Below are 9,756 nucleotides of genomic sequence, written 5' to 3'. Positions count from 1 at the left end.
AAGGAACAACAGGAACATTCCCGGCCGTCTCTCGGTCTCCCGTCATCGGCTTCGAAACGGCCATGAATCGATGCCCGGCAAAGACACAGACGGAGCCCCCTCCAGGTGGGGTGGCAGGAGACACGAGGGTGACAAGTGGGATGCCAAGCGAGGGAACGTGGGCACCTGAGGGCAGAGGGAGAGGTCACCATGGACAGCACCCATCCATCCATCCATCCGAGCCGGAAAACAGCTGCAAAAAAGGTGGAAGGATGTGCAACGAACGGTTGGCGAGGATTTACCAGGCGAAACCTGATTAGACAGCCAAATTTCATGGGTAAATAAACACGGTGCCAAGCCAGGGTGGCTTCAAGGTGGGGAGGAGAGGAAAAAGGGGGGGAGAATGAGAGTTGACGCGCAGCCTCCCCAGCAAGGCATGAGAGGTTGGCCAAGTGGGTGTGTGCTGGGGGTGGGGGTGGGGGGCAGAGGGGGGGCTGATGGAGGACTTGCCTTTGAATGAAGCCAAGGCAAGCCGTGGAGATACCTGATTCTGCATGTAAACAGCTGGGTTTCTTCTTCTCTTTCTCTCTCTTTCTCTTTCTCTCTGTTTATTTTTTTTTTCTTCCGGAACCACCTGATTGTTGAGAAGTGAGAGATCCCTGGGAGGAATTCAGTACGTAAAGACCAAGTCCGAAATGCTGGACATCAGCCAGTCCCCGGCGATCATCTCAGTCACTTCCGGGGTGCAATAATCGGGGAACTCAAAGTGAGACGAGGCGCCCAAAGGAAAGAGATCCAGGTCTTTATCGAATACGGACCAGTCCGGGCTCCTGCAGGGGGGCGTGTTGGGCTGGACACGACTGGGCACGACGTTCCAGAGGTCTTCCTCCAGCTCCTCATCCGAGGAGGCGAAGGAAGAAGCAGAAGAGCTTGTAGAAGCTGGAGAAGACACGTCCGAGGACCAAGGTTTGGCGAGCTCGGCCTCTTCGCCGTCTTTGGCCTGGCCAGAGTTGGCTTCCCACTCTCCTTTCTCGCCACCTGCGGGAAGCACGTGCCAGAATTCCTTGCTGGAGGTTTTGGGACCCTCGTCGAACGAGACCTCCAGGATGCGGGCTTCCAAGGGGTCCTCGTCCGGCTTTGGAGAAGCGCATCGTCCCTGGCCTTCGTTGTGCGGCTTCGGTGTCTGCCTCCGGGGCGAAGCCGCTCGACTCAGGACGGAGGGCTTGATCTTGACGGGCACCCTAGGCCGGGCCTTGGCACTGCCCAGCTTGCCTTTCTTCCTGGGCCGGTACTTGTAGTCGGGATAGTCGGCCATGTGTTTGAGGCGCAGCCGCTCGGCCTCCTTGACGAAAGGGATCTTCTCGGCATCCTGCAGCAACTGCCAGCGCCGTCCCAGCCGCTTGGAGATCTCGGCGTTGTGCATGTCGGGCCACTGGTCCATGATCTTCCGCCGTTCGTTCTGGGACCACACCATGAAGGCGTTCATGGGGCGCTTGATGTGCCCGCTGGGGGTTTTGCACCAGTCCGGCTCACCCGTGCCATCCTTCAACAGCAAGCTGTCTTTGGAACACGCCTCCCGCTTGGCTTCCACGCCCCGGGTCCGCGTGCTGCTGCGTTGCTGGACCATGCTGTCGCTCTGAGGCCCCGCCGGCTCTCCGAAACACTCCTCCTCCGGATGCTCAGTCCAAGCCGGGGTTATTTTCTCATCCTCTGGTGGGTGGAAACACCGTGGCGGCGCGGCTCAGCTCGGCCAGCGGGTGGGTGGGCGGGAGGGTGAACCTCGCTGGTTGCCAGCAAGCAAGATCGCCTCTCTCTCTCTCTCTCTCTCTCTGATCCACGCCCCCCTTTTAACTCCGTCTCCGAAGAAGCAGCCGGCTGGCAAACTGACAGCCGGAGGTCCTGATGGCACCTGCTTTTCGGGCCTGGGGGAGATGCCCAGCGGAGGGGAAGCAAAGAGCCAGGAAGCAGTAGGAAGTCTTTGGCAAAAGGAGCTGGAGAGCAAGGAGGGTCGGGAGAGAGGCCCTCAGGAACTCCGGGCGGGGGATTCCAAGGGCCAAAGCATCCCCAAGGAACAACGGATGGATGGACCCACGGAGCAGTCACGCCTCCTCCTCCTCCTTCTCGTCGGGCTGGCACAGACCTGAGTGGGGAAGAGAAGAAGGTGGGGGGGAGAGACCCCCACCACTCACAGCAGCAGCAGCAGCAGCCCCTCGGTGTCTCCCCCCACCAGGCCGCCCTAGATCAGCTCCGTCTGGCTTTGCAAACACAGCCTGCTCACGCCCACCCTTCGCTGCTCTCCTCCTCGCTGCCTTCTCTTATAGCCCATCCTCGCTGACAGCCCCCTCCTCCTCCTCCTCCTCCTCCCCGTCCCCCCCCCCTCCCCGACACGCTCGGCCCCTCCCCTCCCGCACAGTCTAGGGCTGCACACATTGCTGCCAAGAGTAAACACCAAGGTGCTGCTTCTGTCAATGGGGTGCTCCTCCTCCGGCTGCACGCCATTGGTTGCGGGGCAGGAATGGGGCATTTGCATCCCCCAATCGGTTGGCCCCGCTGCGCCCCCCCCCTCTGCACCCTCCCAGGTCCAAAACTTTCTCCCCAGCCAACACACCCACCTCCCCTCGGCAGCAACCCTGTGTAGATGGAGCTGGGCGGGAGGGAGAAGGTGCAAACGCACAGGGAAACTGGTGCCCGCTGCAAAGGAATTCTGCCAGGTCAGGAGAAGGAAAGAGCCCCAGGATTTCAGCGGCCGGCAGAAAGAGGAAGGGGCGGCAGGAAAGGAGGGGAGAAAAATGCTTTGGATTCCTTGGGAAAAGGTTGGATTTTCCCAGCCGCCCAGCAGGGGCTATGATCAACCGGGGTTAGCAAAACTTCCCACTTTAGAGGCGAATCTTTTACAGCCGGTTCCTTTCCTGTTCTCTGGTTTGTGTTGGTGTGTATATGTATATATACACGTATATGTGTATATGTGTATATGTATACGTATGTGTATATACGTGTGCATATATGTATGTATATATGTATGCATATATGTCTGTGTTGTGTGTATGTATGTATGTATGTATGTGTGTATATACTGTATGTATGCATATATGTATGCATATATGTGTTGTGTGTATGTATGTGTATATATATACATGCACACACACACACACACACACACACACACACAAAACACATATATATATAAAGGTAAAGGTTCTCCCGCACATGCGTGCTAGTCGTTTCCGACTCTTGGGGCCGGTGCTCATCTCCGTTTCAAAGCCGAAGAGTCAGCGCTTGTCCGAGGACGTCTCCGTGGTCATGTGGCCGGCATGACTAGACACCAAAGGTGCACGGAACGCTGTTACCTTCCCACCGTAGTGGTCCCTATTCTTCTACTTGCATTTTTACGTGCTTTCGAACTGCTAGGTGGGCAGAAGCTGGGACGAGTAACAGGCGCTCACTCTGCTACGCGGCACTCGGGATTCGACCCGCCAAACTGCCGACCTTCCGATCGACAAGCTCAGCGTCCTAACCCACTGAGCCACCGCGTCCCTATATATATATATATACATATACATATACATATACATGAGGGACGCGGTGGCTCAGTGGGTTAGGACGCTGAGCTTGTCGATCAGAAGGTCGGCAGTTTGGCGGGTCGAATCCCGAGTGCCGCGTAACAGAGTGAGCGCCTGTTACTCATCCCAGCTTCTGCCCACCTAGCAGTTCGAAAGCACGTAAAAATGCAAGTAGAAGAATAGGGACCACTACGGTGGGAAGGTAACAGCGTTCCGTGCACCTTTGGTGTCTAGTCATGCCGGCCACATGACCACGGAGACGTCCTCGGACAAACGCTGGCTCTTCGGCTATGAAACGGAGATGAGCACCGGCCCCTAGAGTCGGAAACGACTAGCACGCATGTGCGGGGGAACCTTTACCTTTACCTTTATACATATACATATACATACACATAAACATACACACACATACACATACACATGTATATGTATATGTATATGTGTATGTATATAAATATATGCATAAATGTATAAAAACACATATATACACACACACACGTGTATCCACAAACATATACATACATACAAAACACAAACATAAAGAAGAGAGGAAAGGCACAGAGTCAGGGTTTTCCTGTTCATATTTACATTTTTTTTCATATTTATCTTATGTTATTTATTTGCATCCTGTCTTATTTTTACTAACAAATAAATCAAGGTGGTGAACAAACCTAGCAAACCTTCCTCCTACTGTTTTCCCCCACAACACCCCTGTGAGGTGGGTTGGCCCTAAGTCACCCAGCCGGCTTTCGTGCCTAAGGCAGGACTAGAACTCACCACCTCCTGGTGATTGGCCAAGAGTCACCCAGCTGAGTTTCATGCCTAAGGCGGGACTAGAACTCACCGTCTCCCCATTTCTAGCCTGGTGCTTAACCATTAGACCAAACTGGCTCTGTATATTTATATTTATATTTATATTTATATTTATATTTATATTTATATTTATATTATTATTTATATTTATATTTATATTTATATTATTATTTATATTATTTATATTTATATTATTTATATTTATATTTATATTTATATTTATATTTGTCTATCTCTCTACTGTCTGTCTATACCTACCTACCTGGAATTCCCATAATTCCAATTTATGCATTAATTCTTCCTATAAGGCACAATGAGAGTCTACGTTCGGAAACCCCGCAATACTGCAATTCAAGCCATTCTTCCCAGCTGACCCTGGGGGGTTTCGAATCCAGACCCGAGGCTCGTTTTCGCAAAGACCTTTAAGAACCCCTTTCAGCTCGAGGCTCCTGAAAAAAGCGGAGAGGCTCCCAAGCCCAAAATTTATTTAGGCCAATCTTCTGCCTACCAGCCAACAGCCACCACAGGCAGTCCTCAACATACAGCCACAACTCAGCCCAAAATTTCCGTTGCTAAGTGAGACAGTTTCGTCCCATTTTACAACCATCCTTGCAAACGTTGTTAAGCGAATCACTGCAGCTTTTAAGTTAGCAACACGGTTGTTAAATGAGTCTGACCTCCCCACTGACCTTGCTTGTCAGAAGGCCACAAAAGGAGACCATGTGACCCCGGGACACTGAAACCGTCGTAAGTACCTGCCAGTTGCCAAGCACCTGAATTTTGACGACGTGACCCTGGAGATGCTACAATGGTCGTAAGGGTTAAAAAACGGTCGTAAGTCACTTTTTTCAGTGTCGCTGTAACTTCAAACTGTCCCTAAATGAATGATTGTAAGCCGAGGACTATGCACTAACACAGGGCTTTTCAAACCTGGCCCTTTGATGAGTTGTGGACTTCAACTCCCAGAATTCCTCAGCCAGGCACGTGCCTGGCTGAGGAGTTCTGGGAGTTGAAGTCCACAACTCATCAAAGGGCCAGGTTTGAAGGTCCCTTCACTAACGAAAGAGACAATTTGCAAACTTCAATATACTCTTAATTCAGTGTTTTTCAAGCCTGGACACTTTAAGATGGGTGGACTTCAACTCCCAGAATTCCCCAGCAAAGCGAGCTGGGGAACATCCGCAGGGACCTCTTCCCTGTTTTATCTTGTCTTGTTCATGGATGGGAGGCCACCAGGAGATCCTACAGCTGTAGACTAAACTCTCCAAGAACATCACGGAAGCACGGCTACGCCCTCTCACCCTGCCTGCCCCAAATTATCCGAAGAAGAAGTATTTACCTTACCTTAGCTAGCTGGGAATGATGGATGCTGTAGTCCCAGCACATACAGAGGGAAGGCGTGCTCCAAGCTCTTCGCCTGCGTTCTCTTGCAAACTTTTCACAACCACCTTGCGAGGTAGGACAGCGTTATGTTCTCCGTGTTTCCGACAGTGAGCCCTGGAAGTGAATATTTATCAGAGGAAAGAATTAAGATTTACTCGTTTTTGGCTTCTTAGCCTCAATTCCCGTTTTCCTTCCAGGTGAGACAAAAAAGCAGGAACTAAAGCAGTGAGATGCTTCCTTTACGACACCAGTGAGATTAGCAAAAATGTTTTAAAATACTTCAAACAACCGTTGGAAACGCAAACGAAGACCAGGTACTTATTATCGTATCTGGTGGACATGCCCCAAAGCAAAAAGATTTGGGCTTAAAATACATTTATAGTTGGAGAAAAACGACTAAAAAACAAATAGACTTTAAAGCAGAATTATTTTTGTTAGGAATAATAAGAGCTAATTATGAGAAAGATTGCAGACATCTAATACTACACACATTAACGGCAGCAAGCATTGTATTTGCCCAACATTGGAAAAATGAACACTTACCAACTGAAGAGGTAGTAATTAATAAAATTCTAGAGTGTGCAGAGATGGAGAGGTTGACTTTAGAGATTAAAGAGAAAGAATTCTCAGTGTACGTTAGAACATGGGGTAATTTCTATCAATGGCTAGAAAAACGACTCAGAGAGAAAGGAACGTGATATTAATTTTGAGTATAGATTAGGAAGAAGAAGGCTATTGAGTGATGAATTAACATATTGTTTATGATAATTCAACTATATCTATTATTGTTAGTTAAATACATGTACCCAGACATTATGCGGTTTGCTAAATATTGAAAATGTTATTTGGAAAAACCCCAATCCCAACCCTACCTTATTCCTAACCCTATAAAAACTAATCAAATATATATATATATATATATATATATATATATATATATATATATATATATATATATATATATATATATAAAGATTCTTCCTTTATTATTAGTATTATTATTTTTCAGATATCGGATTACACGTCAAAGGATTGGCAGCCTCCATTTTGACTTTTCGGATGCTCACCAAATTATTTCCCCCTTTCCTTATAGGTCTTCCCACAACCAGCAATATGCTTAAGCCATAAGCGCAGGGGAACGTTACACAGATAGTCCTCGGCTTACGACCGCCATCGAGCTCTAAAATTTTGTTGCTGTGTCGCTAAGTGAGTTTTTCCCCACTTTACAACCTGGCTTGCCACCTTCCTTAAGTGAATCACCACAGTTGTTAAGTTAGTCATGTTAAGTGAATCCGGCTTCCCCATTCTGAGTTCATTTGTCAGGAGGTCGCAAAAGGGGATCACATGACACACACACTAAACACGGCTTTCCTGCCTAAGGTGGGACTAGAACTCGCAACTTCTCAGGGTTTAGTCTGGCACCTTAACCAGGATATTAAGTTGGCTGTCTTTCGAGATTTTACCGTATAGCCCAGGGGTAGGCAACCTTGGCTCTTTTATGACTCATGGACTTCAACTCCCAGAATTCCTGAGTCAGCATAGTTCGACTCAGGAATTCTGGGAGTTGAAGTCCATGAGTCATAAAAGAGCCAAGGTTGCCTACCCCTGGTATAGCCAATTGACCAGAATGGAGTGTCCATTGCTTTTATTCCCGAAAACGAAGCATAAGCCTAGAAAAGTGATTGAGCTGCGGAGTTATTTCCTCTAGAAATCCACTTTTCCTATTTTCTTGATTGCCAAAGTCATTTCATTATGAGATGGGTGGCCAATAAATTTAATAAAAGGATTTTTTTTCTTTGTGCTGAAGAAGCTCCAAATGGCTTATATGCCGGTGTTTCTCAACCCTGGTCATTTTAATCTGTGTGGACTTCAACTTCCAAAATTCAGCCATGCTGCCTGTGGAATCCTGGGAGTTGAAGTCCTCATTGTTAAATCCACCATCTCCATAACTGGACTCTTGTTTTAATCAGGAAGCTTTGATTTAGAGTTAAAGAAACTCTAGATAGCCACAACTTGATCCATTGCAAGTTCTTAATCCTCTTCTTTTTAATGTAGTATTTCCCAAGTGTGGGAAGTTTAAGTTGAGTGGACTTCAACTCCCAGAATTCCTCAGCCAGCACGTGCCGGCTGGGGAATTCTGGGAGCTGAAGTCCACTTCATTTTAAACTTCCCACACTTGGGAAACACTGCTTTAATATATCTGAATACACCGACCCCAAAAGAGTCCTTGGGAAAATGGAACCCCACTGACCACCTTGCCATTCTAACCAACATTGGTTGTTTCATCTATCATTTCCTGTAACCTAAGGGTTGTTTCCAGATTGATCTCTGTACCTTCAAACATATTGGACAAGGCAGACTTTCATCGTCCCCAGGCCACGGAGAACACCATGAACTGGCAAACAGGGCATCCATTTGGAGACAGATTCACGATAGGCAACCCTAAGGCTCGGCGAGGTGAACCTCCATCTTTCAGAGCAGTATATCTTAAAGGCAAAATTCGCAGGGTGTGCCCAACAAAATGGCTGCCAACCAAGGGAAGCCCAAGGAGAGGTGACTAGGGATGGAACCGCTCAAAAGTTTGACTCCGTTAGCATCTTCTTCTTCTTCTTCTTCTTCTTCTTCTTCTTCTTCTTCTTCTTCTTCTTCTTCTTCTTCTTATTATTATTATTATTATTATTATTATTATTATTATTATTATTATTATTATTATTATTCCTTTTGTGCCAGTTTTACCTCGTCCCCATTGTCGTTCAAATTTTGTTCCATAAAAATGCAAGGAGAGTAACAACCTTACACAAACACGCTTCAATCCCAGGGGAGAGAGAGCTTAAAGGCAACTTTGATGAACTTAACTTTCTAAGACAGCAGGGTCAGGAAGCTGGGCTCTGCGAGGGGGGGTGGGGGTCAAAAAAGTCACAATGGCCGCCAGGACGGTGGGATCAAAGCTCTACCCATTTTTTTTTAAAAAAAAAATACAACTCAACCCGCCCAGAATAGCTTCGGACCACGAGAGGGGCTGCATATAAATTTAACAAATAAATAAAATAAATCAATCTTGACCAGGGGTCTTCAAACTTGGCTCTTTTATGATTTGTGGACTTCAACTCCCAGAATTCCTCAGCCAGCATGCCTGGTTGAGGAATTCTGGGAGTTGAAGTCCACAAGTCATAAGAGGGCCAAGTTTGAAGACCCCGGATCGTGAATTTTTGTGACTCCCCCCTCCCCTCTGCCTCCCCCCCCCCCGGGGTCCTGTAACACGACTTGGCTTCGGAAGTCCTGCTAACCAACCAAGGGGGAGGGGGCTGCTAAAATAAGAGGGATGGGCTAATAATCCCATCTGTAATGCCTGCTAAGCCCAGTTTATTCAACCAAACCATCGTTAAACAAACCAGGATCTTTGTGCGGAACTTTGAGACCCTCATTTTAACTCCTTGCCGGAAAGAATTGGGGGAGGGGAGCTGGAACTGTTGCGGACACCCCCCCCATCACCTGTCCCGCCACTCCCGCCAACTAACCTGGCAGTCTTGGACTACAACGCCCATTCTCCTGCAGCCCTGGCCGCGGAGTCTCTCCGGCACTCACCGGCTCTGCTGCGACCGCACAACGTCTCGGCCCAGCTCGGGTTTCAGCGGCCGGATCGGCTCCGCTGCTGAGCGATTCCTACCGTCTGTTGTCACATCTGGGCAGAGGTGCGCGGCGCTGCCGCCCCCTCCCCCCGCAGGGGCTGCGGCTGCTGGAGGCGCTGGAGGGGCTCAGCCTGGCCCGACACCCCGAGTCGCGGAGCCCCCAAAGTCGCGGAGGCCCGAAGTCCAAATCCCGGAGTCCCTAAAATCCCCGAGTCCTGGACCCCCCAAAGTCCCGGAGCCCCCGAAATCCTGGAGCCCCAAAGTTTTGAATCCCCCAAAGTCCTGGAACCCCCAAAGTCCCGGAGCCCCCAAAGTTCCAGAGCTCCCAAAATCCTGGAGCCCCAAAGTTTTGAATCCCCCAAAGTCCCGGAGCCCCCAAAGTTCCAGAGCCC

General features: G+C 48.9%; 1 protein-coding gene across 1 annotated transcript; it reads right to left on the bottom strand.

The window, feature by feature from the left end:
• Nucleotides 1-503: 503 nt before the first annotated feature.
• Nucleotides 504-1,606, bottom strand: SOX12 (SRY-box transcription factor 12; the record flags this gene model as incomplete). Its single annotated transcript, XM_083358430.1, has 1 exon — nucleotides 504-1,606. The coding sequence occupies one exon, from the start codon at nucleotides 1,604-1,606 to the stop codon at nucleotides 650-652; it is 957 nt and encodes a 318-aa protein (XP_083214556.1). The 3' UTR covers nucleotides 504-649.
• Between the last annotated feature and the right edge of the window lie 8,150 nt (nucleotides 1,607-9,756).

This window comes from Vipera ursinii, assembly GCF_947247035.1.
Source record: "Vipera ursinii genome assembly, chromosome: 3".
In the NCBI taxonomy this organism is placed as follows: Eukaryota; Metazoa; Chordata; class Lepidosauria; order Squamata; family Viperidae; genus Vipera; species Vipera ursinii.
This window is presented reverse-complemented; position numbering and strand designations above follow the sequence as displayed.